This window comes from Sorghum bicolor, chromosome 4 (assembly GCF_000003195.3).
Source record: "Sorghum bicolor cultivar BTx623 chromosome 4, Sorghum_bicolor_NCBIv3, whole genome shotgun sequence".
NCBI lineage: Eukaryota > Viridiplantae > Streptophyta > Magnoliopsida > Poales > Poaceae > Sorghum > Sorghum bicolor.
In genome coordinates, this window is record NC_012873.2 from 62,772,582 (window position 1) to 62,792,618 (window position 20,037).

General features: G+C 42.2%; 2 protein-coding genes across 2 annotated transcripts; one reads left to right on the top strand and one right to left on the bottom strand.

The window, feature by feature from the left end:
* On the top strand, window positions 1,358–6,658 carry LOC110434369. The gene is given in 9 exon segments (XM_021458254.1): window positions 1,358–1,736; window positions 2,446–2,492; window positions 2,978–3,128; window positions 3,238–3,430; window positions 4,037–4,163; window positions 4,986–5,150; window positions 6,034–6,162; window positions 6,165–6,203; window positions 6,206–6,658. Coding segments are annotated over 9 exon segments (1,227 nt in total). The 5' UTR covers window positions 1,358–1,465; the 3' UTR covers window positions 6,311–6,658.
* On the bottom strand, window positions 8,119–11,168 carry LOC8076046. The gene is made up of 6 exons (XM_021458158.1): window positions 10,923–11,168; window positions 10,673–10,749; window positions 10,500–10,536; window positions 10,038–10,125; window positions 9,626–9,902; window positions 8,119–8,649 (listed from the first exon to the last, which is right to left on the bottom strand). Exons 1-6 carry the CDS (start codon window positions 11,059–11,061, stop codon window positions 8,305–8,307), a joined length of 963 nt encoding a protein of 320 aa, XP_021313833.1. The 5' UTR covers window positions 11,062–11,168; the 3' UTR covers window positions 8,119–8,304.

Sequence of the window (20,037 nt, forward strand, 5' to 3'; positions counted from 1 at the left end):
AAAATTTTTCAGATTTTCCGTCACATCAAATCTTTAGATGCATGCATGAAGTATTAAATATAGATGAAAATAAAAACTAATTGCACAGTTTGGTCGGAATTGATGAGACGAATCTTTTGAGGCTAGTTAGTTTATAATTGGACAATATTTGTCAAATCACACTATAAAAGAGCGAGTTTTTTTAGGGAGCTCTCCCTCTCTAATAACCGTTCGATCTAAACGTCGTGCTATATGAGCCTTCCGTCACCCGTGGTCTTACATAATATAAGATATAAGATTCCTCCTAAACCAAGATTCCTCCTAGATTCCAAAAACAGAATATAATAGTCCATATTTGCGTATGGGAGTCCAATTCCAATCCGCATGCATAGCTTTTCTGATTTTTTAAGTCCAATTCATTAGCCATTTCGACTTTTTAAATTTCAAGAAAGAATTAAGAGCATATTTTCTTTTTACCGTGCATGCTTAAGATCGGGCATGCAGGATCACTTGTTCTTAGAATATACATAAAAAAAGATCTACCGGCAATAGGAAGTCAAATCAAATTGAGATATATTCACGCCAATTTTAAAAAATCAACCTATTCATGACAATGTGGTATGAGATGAGCTGTATGGATTCTCCTGCGTGAATAGCGTTGATCATGATTGGTCTTTGAGTAAATCGGCAACGAAACAAACTTAATTGGAGAGGTTAGAGCTGGGTTAAGGAGAAATCTTGGTTTAATAGGAGTCTTGTATCTTTCATGTAAGATTGATTTTCCTTTTTTAGGTATACGAGGAATCTTGGTTTAGAAAAAGTTTTACATTTTACATATAAGATCACAGATGACAAATGACTCATATAGCACGACATATAGATCGAACAGAGAGCCTCCTTGAAAAAACTCACCGCCGCTGGCCGCGGATTGTTCGAAAAAAGAAAAAATAATATACATCAAGATGCATACATGCAACTAATAAATAAATTAATTGGAAAAAGAAAAATATGGATGCGTGGATGCAACTATAATAAATAACATCAATATGAATGCATGCTGGCGTATGTATTAGCAATTAAAAAGAAAAATAAAATTTGAACACACGTGATTTTATTTATTATGATAAACAAGGAAAAAAAACTAGCAAACGTTTTACATTGTTTATAGTACCATATTATGAATGAATAAGTGAAAATAAAATCAAGGAACATCTGATAATACAAACACGTGCGTGACGCACGTGCATATTTGCTAGTACAAACAAAAGTGTTACTATTCTTATTTTGCAGAATTTTTTTGAACTAAACAAGGCTTAAACTTCGTTAACTCCTGCCTCCGCCCCTGATTTCCTCCTTGCCCGGATGACTTGACGGCTGATTAGCGTAATCTGAGGAGTACGCCTTTCAGGCTGAGCGCTGCTAGTCAGAACCCTCCGCCTCCCCGTACCTCCAACAGCTCCAGGGTCCCAGTGCTCTCGGCTCCCCAATGGCGGCGGCGCCGGAACCGGAGGCCAAGCTGGAAGACGTAACCCCATCTCTGTCCCGCGAGCCGCTACCTGAGTCTGAATCCGACGCCCCTGCCTCCACTGGCCGGGAGCCGCTACCGGAGTCTGAATCCGACGCCCCTGCCTCCAGCCAGGAGCTGAAGCCGTGGGAGCAGCACGCCGCGGTGATCAACCTCCCGCGCTACGACTACCGCGCGTCAGGGTCCCTCCTGCTACGCTCGCACTCCGGCTTTCTCATCACCTGCCCCATCAGTGCGTTCCCTCTCAATTTACTCATTGAAGCTTCTGTTCCTGGATTTATTCGCGGATTAATGTCTTGTGAGGTCTTTTGTTTATTCATTTTTTTTGCTACAACTGCAATTTGTAGATTTAGTTCTGGACAATGGATGCCCCAAATTAGCTTTCCTATGATCGGGGATACATATTGTAAAGACTTAGGCTTTGGTTTATCATACAAAAGCGTTGAACTACTACGTTAGACGACTTTTGACAATGTTCACATTGAAATTTCCATTATGCACTAGTAAGATCTATAATGGTGGGCATAAGCAATAAGCATAGTAACATACATTGGCCAGTGAGCATTCCCATGATTTCAACTATCAATTTATAGCTGCCTACATCGCATCATGTAATGGTCCATGACTCCCAAGAGTTGATACTGTTAATCACAAGTGTCGTCAATATAGTTAGTTCGTGGGTCATCAGTAACTTCTGTTCAGTGAACTTAGTCCTGTGCCCCTGTGCTCTTGTTTATTGCATGCTTGCAGCACAATCTCTAATAAAAAAAAAGTGCAATGGGAGTAAATGTGAATTGCATAGGAAAAATGATAATGTATCATTCACGTGCAGTGCCATTTATGAAATTCTGAGTTTTTGACTACTAAAAAAAGAGTTAGATTCAGTATTGATATCACGTGGGCATGCTTACAAACTTGATGTGCTTTCTATTTTCTTACAGAGCGTGAGAAAAGTGCAACCAAGGAAGCCATTTCCATTCTTGAAGAGGTCATCACTCATCAATCTTACTCCATAGTATTTAATTGTATTTGACAGTAGATAATTCTAGTGCATGAATTCTATCTCAGAGAATGCCGCCATTTCAATCTGTTTTTATTTTTGTTTTTGCAATATACCAAAAGTATGCTGCATTTCATTCACTAATTGATGCATGCTCTCAGACCTACTCACCTACATGTAGAGGAAGTTTTATATTTTTCCACCTAATACTAGTACTTAATGGTTCCATCCTCTGTTCATATGGCTTTCTCATGCCATATGCTCGAGTGTGTAGGGCTTCTTTTGAGTTGCACTGTTTGCAACTTCATCCTGTACTCTTTTCTCTGACGACTGAATAGCTTAGCTATGACTATGAGCACCAGCAGTTTAATTCAGTTTTACATCTTTTGTTCGAAACTCTGTTCAACTCTAGCTTCCACACAGTCCATGTTAAAATATGCTGATGTGAAAGATTCATTTTGTTTTTTGTTCAGTACTGTCATGCAAATTGCTGTGTTTCCGAACACACAGAACCATGTGATGTGGAAAATGCAGTGAAGAAAAGAAAACTGTGCTTGGAGGCATCAGGAAGTTTAGAAGAGGCAGTAACGAATGGGAATAGTAATAGTGTTTCTGAATCAATTGGTTAGTATAAGTTATCGGATTGCATCCTTGTACTTATTGCCATTATAGATCCAGAAAGATTTTCCGTATGTTATTTTCTGATCTTGTGCACTTCTTGGTGCCATGGTAGGAGGCACTGGAAACTCAAGCTCACCCCAGTCCAAGATGAATGACAATGTTGGCAGGGCTTCAAATCTCTCACTGGTCAAGCTATCAAGAAGTGGCTTGCTCTTCTTTAAATTCCCTAGTGGAGGCCTTCATGTTGTTGAGATGCTTACAGAAATACTTCATTCACTCAAATCTGGGAAACTCAAATCTCCACAGTAAGGTTCCAACTTCATTATTATAAGAACTCATCTTCTAAAGTGCTGACATTAGAAGTTGAGACGCTGCTGCCATGTAGAAATGTCTAAGTGACCAGTACTCTGCATTATCTAAGTTTTCTGGAAGTGAAAAAAATAGCCCGTGGCACTTCATCTGCAGTACTTTACTGAAAAAGTTGCCAGCCTTGATTCAGTATTCATTCTGCATTTTTTATTTCCTTAGTGATTCTACAGAGCATGCTGTTCTTGTCTATCTTTTTCTGCTTATTGGCTGAATGAGACTAGTGTTGAATGGTGTCCTAGAAACGCCCTGGCAAAATGAGATGTCGATTTGGGGCTAAACATGTCATCATTTATGCTGCTAGATTTTCATTCTAGCAGTTTGATCTGTGCAACCTGTGTTGCCACTCTTCTTTTAAATAAAGTGGAGCAGCAATATGTATTTTGTTTCTTCGGACCAGTTGCATATGTAAAATACAAGGACGCCGCTGATTATAAGCTAAAGGCTTAAAGATCTGGTGTTCAGAGTCACTTTCAGAATCAATCTGAGGTTCTCCTTGGATTGTTAGATTGTTACATTGTCTAAATTAAACTCTGAATTGACAGATGGTGCCACCGAATATTTCCTATTCAAGAAACTTGCATTCTATCAGAAGAAGACCTGCATGCCACTGTGTCAAAGTTATTCCTTGACTTCTCGAGGAGCAAGACTAACAAGGACAAGACTATAAAGGTAGAAATTGCACCATTTATCTTTGTTAACCATTTTGTTAATGCTTAATGGAGTCAATACTATTTTCTACTGCAATGTATTATGCAGCATTAAGGCTGGATAACGAACCAGCTCGGCTCGGCTCGTTTTGGCTCGTTAGGATAACGAGCTAGCTCGGCTCGGCTCGTTATCTTAACGAGCCAGAAAGCCAGCTCGGCTTGGCTCGTTAAAAGCTCGAGCTGGCTCGTTAAGCTCGGGAGCCAAGTATAAAAAGTATATAAAATAAAATATTTATATTTATCTAAAGCTTAGAAATAGTAATAATAAAATAATAATATATCCAATTATCTTAAGTCCAACAAAATATTCATATGAGCTAACATATCAACCATTTATAAAGTATAAGACATGAAGTAATACAAAATTAGTATAAATTATGATGATTTTTTCTCTAATATTGTAGCTCATTAGGCTTGTGAGCTGGCTCGAGTTGGCTCGTTATAGCTAACGAGCCGAGCCGAGCTGAACCGAACCAGTCACGAGGCGAGCGAGCTAACGAGTTTCGAGTTTTTCGTCCAGCCTTACGCAGCATTTGTATAGATATCTTTTCTATCGGGTCTCATACACCTGTACATGTATCATTTGAGTTGTCTCCTACATTTTATGTAATACCAGGCTCTAGTAGCACTTGCTCTATTACCTTCATTATTCTGCATCAAATTACTGCATTCTTTTGTTAATGATTGAAATTTCACTTGTGCACTTAGAGCATCACTAGCTGTAGTACACTCTGCACTGTCTCATGAAAACATTTTATACTGAATAAGTTGACATATTTTACAGTTTGCGGTTGCCTATAATAGAAGGGGCATCGATGAGACAGAGAAGAACAGTAATGAAGGTTCGAATCAGCAAGCTTTGATGGGCAGGGAGCAATGTTTCAAAGTGGTAGCTGCTGCTGTCAAATCTGTTGCTGAGAACTCGGTGGTTGATCTTAGATCTCCTGAGGTATCCTTGACCGACAATTGTCAACAGCTTGCATAGTTACTCGATGCTGGTTGGATGACAAACAACATCATACTTGTTAAGATCCAAATTGGAAAACAACAAAGTTTTGAATGCTGACTAGTGAATCTAAGGTCTTGTTTTCCATGCCATCATGATGAAAACTGCTATAAGTTTGGTCAGGTGTTGACATCTGACATACTGCAGCTGCAGCATGTTTACTTTCTGTTTCAGGGCATATGTCAGAGAGTCAGAAGACCCTTTCAGATTTCTCTAGCAGCTACTAATCTAACTGTTTGTTCATTGAAGTTACCAAACTTAAGACTACCTGCAAATTTTATTATATCTACTTGAAAATATGTACTTGTATTCCTCCAGTTTGCTTATAGTAGTTTGAAATATTTCACCTACTGTTCTTTCCCATATGCAATATACATTAGACGATAATCTAGACTTCAAGATTTATGTTTCTTTAGAGCAACTCCAAGAATCTCTTTATATCCTTCTGTATTGATAGGAATAGAAACTTTAATGAAAAAATGTCCTCCAATATCTTCTTTAATTAGATCTCCAAATATTGTGTCCTCTGTTCCTGATTTGTTGCTAGTCAAAGATGGCAGAGCTGGTTATGTAGAACGCGCACACAGGATATAGAGAAACCATTGGAGGATTGAAAGAGCGAATTTTATTCAAGTCGCTCTCCAAATAAGGATAAAAAGTGAGTTTAAGAAGGATTCTAGGAGATGCTCTAACCGTAACTTATACGTGGTTACTAGGACTTTGAGATAATTTATGGGCTATGTCAAGTTTGCTTTTGCATTAGTTCTCATTAATTTTTTCTAGCTTTATGGTTTGGTAAAGTGAATGGCATGTTCCTAATGTCCAGGTTGGGGTACTCGTTGAGATGCTCCCGGTTTCCGGGGTACCTCTTGGATCTTCGGTGGCTGGGGTGTCCGTTCTCCCAGCCGAGCTCATCTCGACCAAACCTCGGCTTTGTGTCAGGTCTTTGGTGCTAGATGCAAAAAGCAACAAAAAAGAAGTGAAATCCTGTGGTCCCTCTCGCCAACCAGAGTAGCTGTAATGGGAAACTGTGGATGCAGTTTTTCAGCTGCCTATTTGTACTAGAGTACCATCACCTTAAGCCTTGTTTTATCAGGACGTGAAACCATGATCAAAGGCGAGTTTTTAACAAGCATAGAAGACACTGGCATGCTGCCTTAGACTCTTCGACAATGTATCATCCTTTGCACCCCCCACAAATAGTCTTCTGTCTGCCTTTGTGGAGGTCGTCAATTTGTGTTTTTTTTAGGAAGCGTCAATTTGTGTTTTGTAGCAGCATAGCAGAGAGTTCATCCAGTTCTTGCCTTCTTGGAAGCTAGCTTCTCGTCTTTTTTTTTTTTTTACCAGCGTGCCGAAATGTCAAAACTGGCCGGCCATGATGGTTTCGCCACAGTTTGTTTCAGAGCTTTGTCCATCGTGTCCAGCCACAAAGCATGATGCATGTTGCTGAAGAAACCAGCCTCTGCGACGGCTTTTGTTCCGGCCACCGTGCTTTTCCCCCTGTAATCTACTGTGCCGCTCATCATGGTAATAATTTGTACTTGAGGCGAGAGAGATGCCGTCAGTTTTCAGGCTTTTGGGGAAGTGGTAAATGGCCGTGTGATTTTGACAAAAGGATTGATGCCGTTTCCTTTTACCCAGCATCAAAGGCGAACACGGAAACTGACGAGTGTATTTTTGGACGAGACGCAGGATGGGATTTGTCAATCCTTGCGCCAGCAGATCAGTGGTCTGCATCGAACTAGCTTTGCCTCCTGGCTCTTAGGCTTTTGACAAACACCAGCTCAAATGGAGTAGACATGGACAACACACGCACGCATATGAGATGACCGATGTTTTAATCATTCTGTTTGTTTCATTTCAGCAGGGAGGGTGCGAAGGATATCATGCATACTTGCGTAGTCATTGCTCATGAGTGCATTTGCTTCTATAATTCTACATACGCATGCCTGAATTAGTCATCTCTGCTGTTAAATCTACGATGAGACATACCTGATACGAATATTACAAGAGGTATGCAACATGATCAGAAATTGCATTATGGGTAACCTCAATTTATCCCTGAATTCTTGGTGTGCTTTCTGAAACAACATTGACACACAATCCTTGATTTGAATGCTTGCAAGAAAGTAGAAGCATTTTAAGGACATGGAGAATCTCTCCTTTGTTCAGGAAATCCCTGCAGGTACAGGAGCTGCCAGCCAAAGTAAGGGACAGAATGGGAGGAAGAGTAAGGACAGGTTGGCAGCAGCACTGTATTCCCAATAGGGCACCTACATTTGGGTCTTGTTTAGTTTCAAAAAATTTTGCAAAAAAATTTAGATTCCTTGTCACATCGAATCTTGCGGCACATGTATAAAATATTAAATATATATAAAAATAATAACTAATTGTACAATTTATCTGTAATTTGCAAGACGAATCTTTTAAATCTAGATAGTGCATGATTAGACAATATTTGTCAAATACAAACAAATGTGCTACATGTACATGGAAAGTTTCCTAAAGGCCCTGTTTGGATCTAGGCCGTTAATTACTAGCTGCAAGCAGGAGCAAGCCAGCTAATAGCTTTTTATTAGTGGTGTTATTGACGCACCTATTAGCTAAGCGTCGTTTGGATCCTCTGGCTAATAACTAGGATATACTTATGCTAATTTTAACCTGCTCAAAAAAAAACTTATGCTAATTTTAACTGGGACATTTTGGATCCACTTATGCTAATTTTAGCTGCTAATCATTAGCAACTACCCCGTAGGATCCAAACACCTCCCAAGTCTGTGGTAGGATAGTAGGATCTGTCTTAAACAAGGTCAACACACTATTAAAATGTTTGAAGGTTCCATTTTGCTGGTCACTTCCAGCAGACAGTTTTGCCTTTACCACTAGCATAAAACGAGACATGTGAACTGTCATTCCTCATATCTTCATTAACACAGTTCTAGACAGCCAATTTAAGTTAAACAAAAGCGGGGCCAGACTGACAACTAATCACCGCAAACCTGTGGCATGCACGCTACCATCGATATCCAAACGGAACTACATCGGCATGCAATGCATCATGGAACACTGATGTACAAAATTCAGCACGGTGATTAAGCTATGATCCGCATATGGACAGGGAAAGGTCCAAGTTAACTCTTCTCTGCCTGGCGAATATGCAGCTGCCTGACGGCCCTGAGCATGCACTCAAGCTGGTCGACGACGACAGCGGCGGGAGGACGCAGCCGCCTTCTTCGCTGGGCCACCAGGAGACAGCGGCCACAGCTTTTGGGTCAATGGAGGAGGCTGGCGGTCGCGACGACGGTGAACGTCTCCTGGCCGCAGCTTCGTCTCTAGTCGCAGCCGCAGTGCCACACAAGAAGCGTCCGTTTTCGCCCTTGATCTCCTTGGAAGATAGCTGCCTCGCCACAGGACTGTGACGGTTTGCTATGGGCCTGCCGGTCTGTAGAACAAAACACAGCAGCAGTCAGCTCAAGGACCAAATCGTTAAATTTGTTAAGAAAATACAAAACAAAATGTACTAGTATCTTTTTTTCCTTATTAATTTATTATTACTGCAATAGAATGCAACTAGTTCGTGGCCCTGTTTGATTGCAACGATCGTTTCTTGTTTGCACTGAGGCAGCAAGGATCAACAGTGTGGTCGACAAGGAACTAAGTGTGCTTCATGTGCTTGATGATAATTCAGAAGCAAACGGCCGGTACGCTGGCCTTTGCACCTCCCTTTTTCTCGTCGGCCGGAGCAAAGCGCCAGAGAAGCTTTAATGGGCTTGTTTTCTTTCTGAATCTGCATCTGCATCTGTATGTACTGCACGTCTGCAACGTCGCCCGTCATCATGGCAACGCTGCTTATGCTTGTGCATGCAGGGGTTGGAGTGGAACGGGAACAGATCGAGTGCTGCAAAAGCCCCTTCTTTTGGCATATCATTGTCGACGAGTTCGACGCAAATGCCTGAGCGCTCAGGTTCTCAAGAGCCATTTCTGGCACTCCTCTGCTACTACTAGCAACAGGCAACAGCACCACTCATGCATTGCTGCATCACTGGCTTTATTCGCCTCCATTTCTGGCTGGCCTACTTCAAGCCAAGAATTCTTCTCAAGAGCAACAGGACAGCTGAGGCTAATGAAACTAGCAACTAGCTGGGGATGTATGATGTATATGTGCATATATAATGCATTTCAGATTTTCAGATAATGTGAAGTCCTGATCCTGAACAGGATGACCATGTTGCAGAAGCACGTACTACTCCATTATAAAGCAAGGCATGCAGATGAGACGACTTGAGAGACATGTGAAGAGAAATATCAGCGTGCAAAAGCAGTTAAGACAAGAGAGAGATATCTTCTTTTGATAACCCCTCTTTTTACCCCAATGCTTCTTTTCAGTAGCTTTTATTTTTTTATTTCTTTTGTATTACCTGCCGTACCTTGAAGGGCTCCTCGGTTCCTCGCACCCAAAATCCCAGCTCTCGCAGGGTGGAAGCGGCTGTGGCAGCACGAGCGGCGGCATCCCTCTGCCACTGCTGCCATCCGCCGAGGCCCTCGGTTATCCTCCTGCTGCTGCCCATGGGAATCGCTCGCGTGTAATCATCGCCGCAGCGCCGGGTGCCAGGAGCCCCCATGTCACTGTTCCCCTGCATGCTCTCGTGCGTGGCCGTGGCCGTGGCTGCAGCTTCTGGCCCTGCTGCCTCTGCCCTGTTCATCCAACCAGGCAAAAGATGGCATGGCAAAGGTGTTTGTTTGTGTGTGTGTGCGAAGGGTTAGGGATTTTATCATTCTGTTGGAATGGTAGAGATGAATAAAAGCGGCAGCGCAGAGGTGGAGAAAAACCTTTTCATAGGCGGGCAGATGAATTCCTTGGGGCCTCCCTCATCAATGGTGAATGAGTGCTTCAGATGTCGTAGCCGTGGTTGCATCTCTAATGGTAACATGAAAAAAGAGAAGAGGTAAGAAATAAAGGTGGTTTGGCTTTTCCATTAACGGCATTCATGTGCAGAATTAGGGCACTAAAAAGTGGTTTGGCTTTCCAGTTTCCATTTTAGCACAACACATGCGCAAGTGCAAGACAACGGAACACATGCATGCATGACACGTGCCAAACAATCTTGCAACTGATGATTACTGTTTAGTAGTAGTATCAGGATGGTCTCTGTTTAGCTAAGGATCTTAATCCCAAATCCCAAGAAAGAGGTTCCATCGCCGGGAAAAACTAAGAAGATTGCTCTAATAAAGAAATTGAGCTGGGAGTAAGAGGAGGAACAAATAAAGACAAAGGCAGTATCTCTCTCTCACCTCTCTTTCTAATGTCATGTCCTGAACTTCTGTACATCTGTTACACCGAGAGCGAAAGGAACCAAGTTAGCATAACGTAAATGCACATTAATTCTTACTTAGTCATAGTATGTAACAAGAGCTCCTGATCATGATGTATCGTACTGAGTTGAGATGAGAAGAAACGAACTGACCTGAAGGTGGCTCTTGACATGAGCAATGGTAAGCCCTCTGACACCCATGAGCTGAAGAATTAGCTTAGGAGTAGCTTCTGCAGGGATCACCAAGAGCGCACATGAACGAGGCCATTTTGGGCGAGGAAGGATAGAGAGAGATATATATCTTATCAGAACACGCATCCACACCATGAACGAAGAACAGAAACGAAGACATGTATGGATGCATGCTAGCGCGTGAGAAGACAGACAGAAGTGAACGACGTACTGTCCTGGCCACCGAGGCAATCGACGGCTCGGACGAAGTTGCGATGGAGCTCGCTGGTCCACCTGAGCCTGGGCACCTTGGACCTGTTGTACCGCCTCGTCGCCGCCCCGTTCCTCCCACCGCCGGCGGCGCCACCCATCTTGCTCACGCTCTCGGCTGCAGACAGCCTGCTCGACCTGCTTCTTCCTTATCGTCAGTCGCCTGTCGCCTCTCCCCCGTGGTGCCACCGTGTGGTAGCGCGCTGGCGGCTAGCCTCGATCGGTGGCTGCATGCGCTGCTAGATAGCTTCTGTTCTCCACTGCATCGCTCTCTCAGCTCCTCCCGGGCTTGCGGCCGGCCGGGTTGCTTGTCTATATATCGTTGGGCGTTCAGGTGCGTGTCTACCCTCTAGACTGTAGATTATAAGAGGACCAGCGGCCCCCAAGTGAATACTGAATAGTGATCCCACGCGTCACGAGATCGAGATGGCCATCATTAGCAGGATTCATTGAGTTTCAGGGGCATCGCAGGCAGAAGAGAGTAGCTACCGTCCTGAGCCCAGTGGACAGTGGTGTTGCAAGCTAAGCTAGCAATGCCACCTACCTAGTTGCAATATTGATTACTCGATCGTTGTATGACAATGGTACCTAGGTACTCCTACAAGCAAGTAGGACGACGAGCTCGAATCCTGTCGTGTCTCTCTTTCGAAACAAACGGCACGCTGCAGGGTTTTTACTCGATTCCGTCGCAGCCTTTTCTCAGCTCAGTGTACATGCCGCTATCACAGTCACAGATCACAGGCGGCACGTTCCTCCAGCACATTCTTTGGCTAGCTTTGCCAAGCTACTACTGTCTACATATCCATTTTCAGCTGCAGCCAAGGGAGAAAAACAAGGCGCGGTGGTGAGCAACAGCCGAAACAGAGCCGGAACGGGTAGCTGTGCACCAGAACGCCAGTGCAAATGGGCAATGGGCCAATGGCAGCGCGAGCAAGCATCCAGCTGAGCTGAGCTGAGGCACCCACGCATCCTACACCTACAGCTTTGCCAGGAATTTGAACGTTGAGCACTTGCACTTGTATGAAAAGTGTACACGCCGCATCGGCAAAAAGATAGAAGACATGTGGAGATGTGCCTTCTAGGCGTCAGGTCAGGTGCTGTTCATAGCATAGCCTAATGCATAGTAGCTCCAATTTTTCGAAATCCTGTTGTTTATAACGCAGGCCTAGAGCAACAAACACATTTTTTTTTTAGAAAAAGGTTGTAGAGAAATAAAGGCGAAGTACACACACGTCCTCTCTCTCTCTGATCTAATTAAGTAAGAGTCACCTCATTCAGCATAATAAATACATATTTTCTAATTAAGTAAGAGTCACCTCATTCAGGCGACGTGTGTGGTTGTCAATCTTGCTTCAAGATTCGTGTCTATCGAGTGTGTTACCTATAACTTGTTAATTGTTTTTATGTCAATTTTGTTCAGAATTTTGTAATTGCCTTACTATAGAAGAAATTGTTATTGATTGTTAATCGTCTTTGAAAGCAACAACAATAGTTAGCAGCATATATAGTAGACTATAGTAGTTAGCACGTTGTATATATACTTGTATAGGGTAGAAGTCAGAAGTGGTACGTCTCATGTGGCTGTGGGACTGTAGCAACTAGCCAGCAGCCCAGCATACGGTCTTGTTTAGTTCAAAAAAAATTTTACAAAATTTTTCAGATTCCTCGTCACGTCGAATCTTTAGACGCATGTATGGAGTATTAAATATAGACGAAAATAAAAACTAATTACACAGTTTGGTCGAAATTGACGAGACAAATCTTTTAAGCTTAGTTAGTTCAAGATTGGACAATATTTGTCAAATACAAACGAAAATGCTACAACATTAATTTCCTTAAAAAAAATTTGGAACTAAACAAGGGCCGGCCGCGGTTTGTGATAGATACGCACGGATTCCCCGGCCGTCTCTGCTTTGACCACTCGATCGATGTCTCTGCTTGTTTGTTGGCGCCGCGCAGCGACCGGCGACCCTCCTGCGATCGAGATGAACCACGTATGCCAAGAATCGCATGAATGATTCGCACGCATGCGTGCGCGGTGCATGCGCCCATGCAATGCAATGCAAGAACCACGTGTACTACTACTACGGCATCGCACTCGCACCTTGCAATAACTGATTCTCTCAGTGATCGAGGTATGAATCCAGCATTGGCCGAGTACAGAACGCGTGGCGGCCGGCGTCTGCGCGACCGCTTTGGTTAAGCGAAGATCCTCCGACCTCCGTCGAGTAGAGCTGTGGATGCATGTAGGAGTACGTAGTACGATGCATGGCATTGACACCAGGCCACTAGCTAGCTCGAACGTCGTAATCCTACGTACGTCCGGCGAGGCGTATCCCAGCTACTAGCTAGGCAGAGCAGATCGGGGCGAATTAAATCAGCCATAACTGGAGCCCGGACGTACGATCGAGTTCCTATGCTATAACAGGAGTCAGGAGGCAGGATATGTCTCCTGTTAGATGAGCAGGCAGTTCGTGCGTCGTGTGACTACTGAATGTGAATGAGTCCTCCCAGTCCCATGCACGGAAGCCCCTTCTCCAGTTCTTCTCCGGCCAGTAGGAGAGAGAGTGTATCCGATCGAGCAGATCTCCGCCAGGGGAAGAAGAACGGTCTCACCTGGAGCAACTACATGTGTCCGTAAACGTCCTCCACCGCGTAATGCTTGTTGTACTAGTACCGTATAGTACTACGGAGTAGTAGTATCAGCTACGGGCCTATGCATGCCTCTACGAAGAGCGCAGAGGGAGATCTCGTCTCGTGTCATCAGTGCCACAAAGACTCAAGGGGGGGCCAGGCTAGCTAGCTCGTCCAACTCGTGTCTGTGATTCCTGTGAAGAGATCTGTCCTGTGAGCTGTGACAGTGTCGGCTGTGCCTGTGATTCGTTCCTCCACGCAATTCAATCAGAGTTTCAGAAGTCACCAGCCAAGGGAAAGGCCGGACGAAGACGCGGAGCACAGGAGATTCAGATTGACCAATTCAATTCTCGTGATAGTACGTGTTTGCTTTGTCCTAAGGGCACTCATAATGCAGACTCTATCATAGAGTCTAAAGTTATTTATTACCTCGAACAATATGGACTTAGAGTCTAAATAAGACTTGGAGTCTTATTTTTTCTACCTCTTTCTTCAATAAATATGCTGCCACATCAGCAAAATAACATAAATAATATGTAATTAATTGTCTTGGACTCTGTGATAGAGTCTTGCATTGTGAGTGCCCTAAGTCAAATATTTATATTTTAACTATTATTAATGTTGAAACACTTATATATAAGTTGATAACATAAGGTTTATGTTTTTAGCAAGATTCACTATGAGAAATACTTCTATTATACTCCCTCCATTTCAAATTGTAAGTCATTTCAAGAATCTTGGAGAGTCAATCTTTCCTAAGTTTGATCAAATTTATATGATAAAATAATAATTATTATGATACCAACTAAGTATCATTAGATTCTTCCTTGATTATATTTTTATAGTATACTCACTTTACATTACAAATCTTAGTATTTCTCTCTATAATTTTGGTCAAACGTGAAAATGCTTTGACTCTCCAAGATTCTTAGAATGACTTACAATTTGGGATGGAGGGAGTAATATTCATCAGATGTTCCATGACATGGCATGGATTGTGTTGTGGTCACGGAAGACCCCCAACTTAAAGAATCGAGAGATTGGGTGGATTTGGGGTTGGAAATAGCAAGAACAACATTTTGGGGACTATAGTTCCCACCAAAATCCAAAAAATTTTCAAGATTTCCCGTCATATCGAATCTTGCGTCACATGCATGAAACACTAAATATAGATGAAAATAAAAACTAATTACATAGTTTGGCTGTAAATTACGAGATGAATCTTTTAATCCTAGTTAGTCTGTGATTGGACAATATTTGCCACAAACAAACGAAAGTGCTACAGTAGCGAAATCCAAAAAAAATTCACATCTAAACAAGGCCGGGCTTGGGAAGACGAGTTAGTTGAGATTTCTGTTATTCTGATCATAAAAAGGGTCTAAAACTACATCCGAGATGGGTTTCGTGGCTGCGCAGTGGCTAAAAGCCTTTTTTTTTACCGAATCGGGCTGTAAGGTGCTGAACAAAAACAAGTCCTTGGTCAAGAACCAATTGTTGGGCCGAATTATCGTTTATTCCTAGTAAGAAACAAGTCTACTTTTCTTCCCCTAACTTTTTACGATAGTCTGTTTTTCCTCTATCAACTCTAAAACCAAGCAAACCACCTCCTCCAACTTTTTAAACCGTGCATTTTACCTCCATTTCAAGGTGGTTTTGCTATAGCGAATGGTGGTTTTGCTACAGTGATAGTGGTTTTGTCTTTTTCTTTTTAAATTATTTATGTTAAATCTTAAAAAAAATCATAGTAAATCACAGAAAAAATATAAAATAGAAAATACAATTTTGTTAGATTCAACATGAGCATATCTACATAGTAAACATATAATATAATATGCTTTAGTATAAGTTTTTTATTGTAGCTTTTGATCTATGCTTTTCTATAATTAATTGAAATAATTCATAACTACAACTTATATAATTATTTTGTCAAACTAAAACATACCATATTATATGTTCATTGTGTATATATATATATATATTCATCTGGAGTCCAACAAAATTGATTTTATGATTTTTCTATGATTTTCAAAAATTCAAACAAATAAATAAAAAAGAAAAGACAAAACCTTTATAGCAAAAACTTTATACTAAATCATACCATATTATATGTTCACTGTGTAGATCTACTCATGTGGGGTCCAATAAAATTGGATTTCTCATTTTATGATTTTTTTTCCAAATGATTCAACTGAAATAATTTAAAAAAATAAAACCACCGTTGTTGTAGCAAAACAACCATTTATTGCAGCAAAACGCCCTTCGAAACCGGCTCCAGGAAAATAAAATGTATGTTTTATAAAGTTAAGAAATATAATTTTCCTGGTTTTGAAATTGAGAGAGAAAAAAATGAACGTTTGTAAAAATTGAGAAAGAAAAAGTAGATTTTTCCCCTACTAAATCAACTGGGGGAAGGAGAAACGGGCAGGATCGGACGGGAATACGGGCGTTGCCTATCCCTAAGACCCTAACCTAGCGCGGCTTGCGGGCCAACTGCCCCGCTGGGCCGCCAAAGAAGCCGAACGAAGGCCACTGTCCCCGACGCAGGCCATGGGGAGAATTGGAGATGGACTCGGGCTGCATCGGCGTCGCTGGCCTGCTTGCCCGTTGCTTGGCTGTTGCTGCTGTTCTACACTGTCCGCAACCCAAACTGAAAGCCGCCGCCGCCGCCCGTCCGTCCATCAATCAAACGTTTATACAGTGCGCGCGCGAGGGCCGACTGCCGACTTGCCGAGGGCGACCACGAATGGAAACTAGTGAGGTTTTTTAAAAAGTTTTTGAATTATGACATTATAACAATTTTGTTTTTATTTGACAAACATTGTTCAATCATAGAATAGCGTATATGTTGTAAGATACGATGTGACGAAAAATTTTAAAAAGCTTTTTTTTTATAATTTTTGGGTGTGGAAACAAGGCCTGAAGCAGCGGCGGTCGGCAGAGGCGGTGCAGGGGGTCCTGTCTCCTGTGCAGCCTGCTGTGTGCACTCGTATTACAGGCCCCTAGCTACCAAGAGGACATGCACAGACACACCACCGGCGAGTAGGATCTGCCTGCGATGATTGCAGCTGCTGCAAAATGCTAATCGACCGGGGCCGGCCGGGGGCACCGCCTAAATTAAACGACGCGTCAAGGCGCGAGACCGGAATCACACACGTCGGATCCTCCGGCGCCCCTCCGTCGTATCGATCGGCTGGGGGGCCGGGGGTAAGCCTTTGTTTGGATTTACTTCAATCCATCCATGTGTGCTGGTGTGGAATTTAGTTCAAGTTCCACTCCAATCTACCTCAACACATGTGGATTGATGTAAATATGCCTACATCCAAACAAACAAGGGCCTAAAGAGCGAGCTAACCCGTGACCGCGCGCGCGAGCTATGTGCGTCGTTCGCTATCGACATACACAAACACGACGCCGCGTCCTCGATCTGGTGGCGAGCGAAGGCTGCTCGCGCCGTTACTGCAGCGCCAAGAACTGGCGCCCGCCCGGCGACGACGCTGCTACGGACAAAAACCCACATCATCGATCCATCGTCCATTGCAGCTGTTCTCTCTCTCGTGACTTCGTCACAGAGATACACGACGCATGTGCACAATAGTAGTAATATGTACGGCGTAGCACTAATTAGCCCTCTTTGCCTGGCTGAAAACTCACGGTTTCGTTGATTTATTTTGAGAAAAAAAAAACTCTACTAAATAGTTGAAAGATTCGGCTGATGATAAACTTAAGCGAAGAGGGTCACAACATGTGTAGCTACTAATGATAGCGGCGGCTCACGAGTAATTTTATGCTGTTTGGCCTGCTGCGTCGTGACATCGCCATCTGATGATTGAGTAGTAGTCGCCCTTCGGTTGCGTTTCTTGTGTGTGCATAGATTCCGAAGGACTATTGAGTAACGAAAGGGACGAGAGCAGCAGGTAACTGCTTTTCAACAAAGGCCCTAATCAAGAAGAGAATAATGAGAGACCGACCGGCTGCTAGCTGAACCTGAAAATACCCTGATGAAAGCTCAACCATACCAACCAGAGCGACGAGCTAGTCCTCCACTCCTCCTCAGCCCTGCCTCTTTTATATACACTACTGTGTACGTAATTTAATTTGTCACCGGCCACAAGCTAAGGAAAACCTGTCCCCATCACCACCATGCCCTACTATATATATGTGCACCGTGCACAACACGGCGCCATCGTTGGCTTATACTATACGTACATGCAATTAATTAACACAACCTGACAAATCTCTGTGTGTGTGCCACTAACTGGAACTGGAAGAATTTAGTATAATAAATCACCATCAGCATGATGAGCTGCGCGGCTAGCTAGTGGGCGCAGCACAACACTTGAGAATGAGAACAGACTTGCACTGCTTGCAGTACTTCACTACATGCACTGATGCACCTCTCATATGTACTCTCATATTGTTGGGGGGACGGGGATGCCTCTCTCTCTCTCTCTCTCTCTCTCTCTCTCCATTTCGCTAACCCAATCACCTAACTATTCCCGACTTCCTGGCTCTTAATATGTTGGTTCTTTCATCAGAGAACATTCGAGTGACGGTCCCCTATCCCAACAAGGATAACTTCGCAAGGGTTCTAATCGAATTGGAAGGGCGAGTGTAGGAGCGCATTACCAAGAACCCAACGAAGCCATTTGCGAAGACCAGAAAAAATATATACCTTTGGAAGGCCTGAAAGACAATCTCAAGTGGTCCGAGGTCTTGGATCTTTGGATTAGCAAGGAGCGGCACTCGAGGACTGAAGGCTTGCAATGAAGGACCGCCAACCTAGGAATTCAAATTTAACTCGGGTTCATGTAAGACTTATTTTGGAAAGACCAAAATGCCCCTACATACTAGGAATATGCTTAGGATATCTAGCCCGAGAGTAGGTGCATTTTAGTCCATCGCTTGTAATCTATGCCCTATAAATAGAGCCACCCACGAATAAAGAAGGGACAATAATTTTCTATATTTGCAATACTTCACTATTTCACCTTCACGTTCCTCCTCACAAACCACTCATCCAAGACTTCGGTCAAGAAAAATAATAATTAAGAGAATTTTTAAGCCACCCCGACTAGAGGATCAAGTTATATGAAATTGTAAATTGAGCCTTAGTTGGTTAGGGTCCTTGTGGTGGAGCCTGTTCGCTTAGGTTCAAATCCTTGACTCGATGCTCATAGGTTCAAATCCTCGACTCGATGCTCATAGAGATGAAATTTATTCTAAGATCGGTGATAGGTAACATGCATGACCGTGAGACACCTATGATGATTTTGTCAATCCTGAGATTTGTCGATCCAACTCAATCCATCAGAGGTGCTCATAGATGTAGAGGGGGTGTGTAAATTCATATGAGTTAGTGTGTCTGTATATGTGAGTGACTGCATCTAGCCAAAAAAAAAACTTATGGTACTTCATTCTTTTCTTATGTAGAGGTACCTACATTTGTACTAACAATATCTTCATTTCTACAAGGAAGTATCAAGATTTACATGGTGCTTCTCGACAAGAAAACTTCTCTTATGTTTTTCTTTTTGAGAATGTGCAGTGCCAATGCATGGGGTAGGGGTGCACCTAGCTAGTTTCTCGGTGCATGACATATGCCACATGGATACATATATGTTGAAATTTTAGTCATAATAATCACAGTTTCCACATTTTAATTTGGTGTCCCTGTTTCCTCACTGTATCTGGACCCACTTGTTTAACCTAGCTTTGCTCCTAATTAAACACATTATTGTACTACAAAACAAAGCTAAAAAAACTATGGTCGTTAGTAGTTCATGATTACTGATGGTTTAAGGCTCTTAATGAATGATCGAGGATCTGGTATTCCTAAACTATTATGGTCTTATGGACATGCTCTAATAAAAGGATATAATCAACAAGTATCCACAAAAACAAGAAAGAGAATTTGTTGTAAGTCTGTTTTCCTACCCTTAAAAGAGATTGGTGGATGTAAAAATAGAGATTTGAACCTATGAGCACATACAACTGTAGCATATACAACTATAGCATAAAATGCCAAATACTTACATTCTCACAAACAAAAGTCACATAGAATTTGTCACCAGATAGCACCTAATATAATTTCTTTTTGTCTGGTAAAAGTATTAAGAAAATATACACTATACCGGAGAAACATATGTGTGAAACAATGCAAAAACATATATCAATAGTACTATATACTCCCTTCATGTTTTTGTTAAGTGTCACATTTGGTTTGTCTTAAGTCAAATATTGCAATACTTGATCAACCATTTTTAAAAATCCTTATAGTTTCACAATATATGAATTATATATTATGATAGTATATTTCTCATAATAAATCTAAAAATATAAATCTTATTACATGAAACTATATAGATTTTTAAAATTAATGGTTAAAGATATATATGTTTGACTTAGGACAAACAAAATGTGACACTTACAAAGAAAAAGCAGAG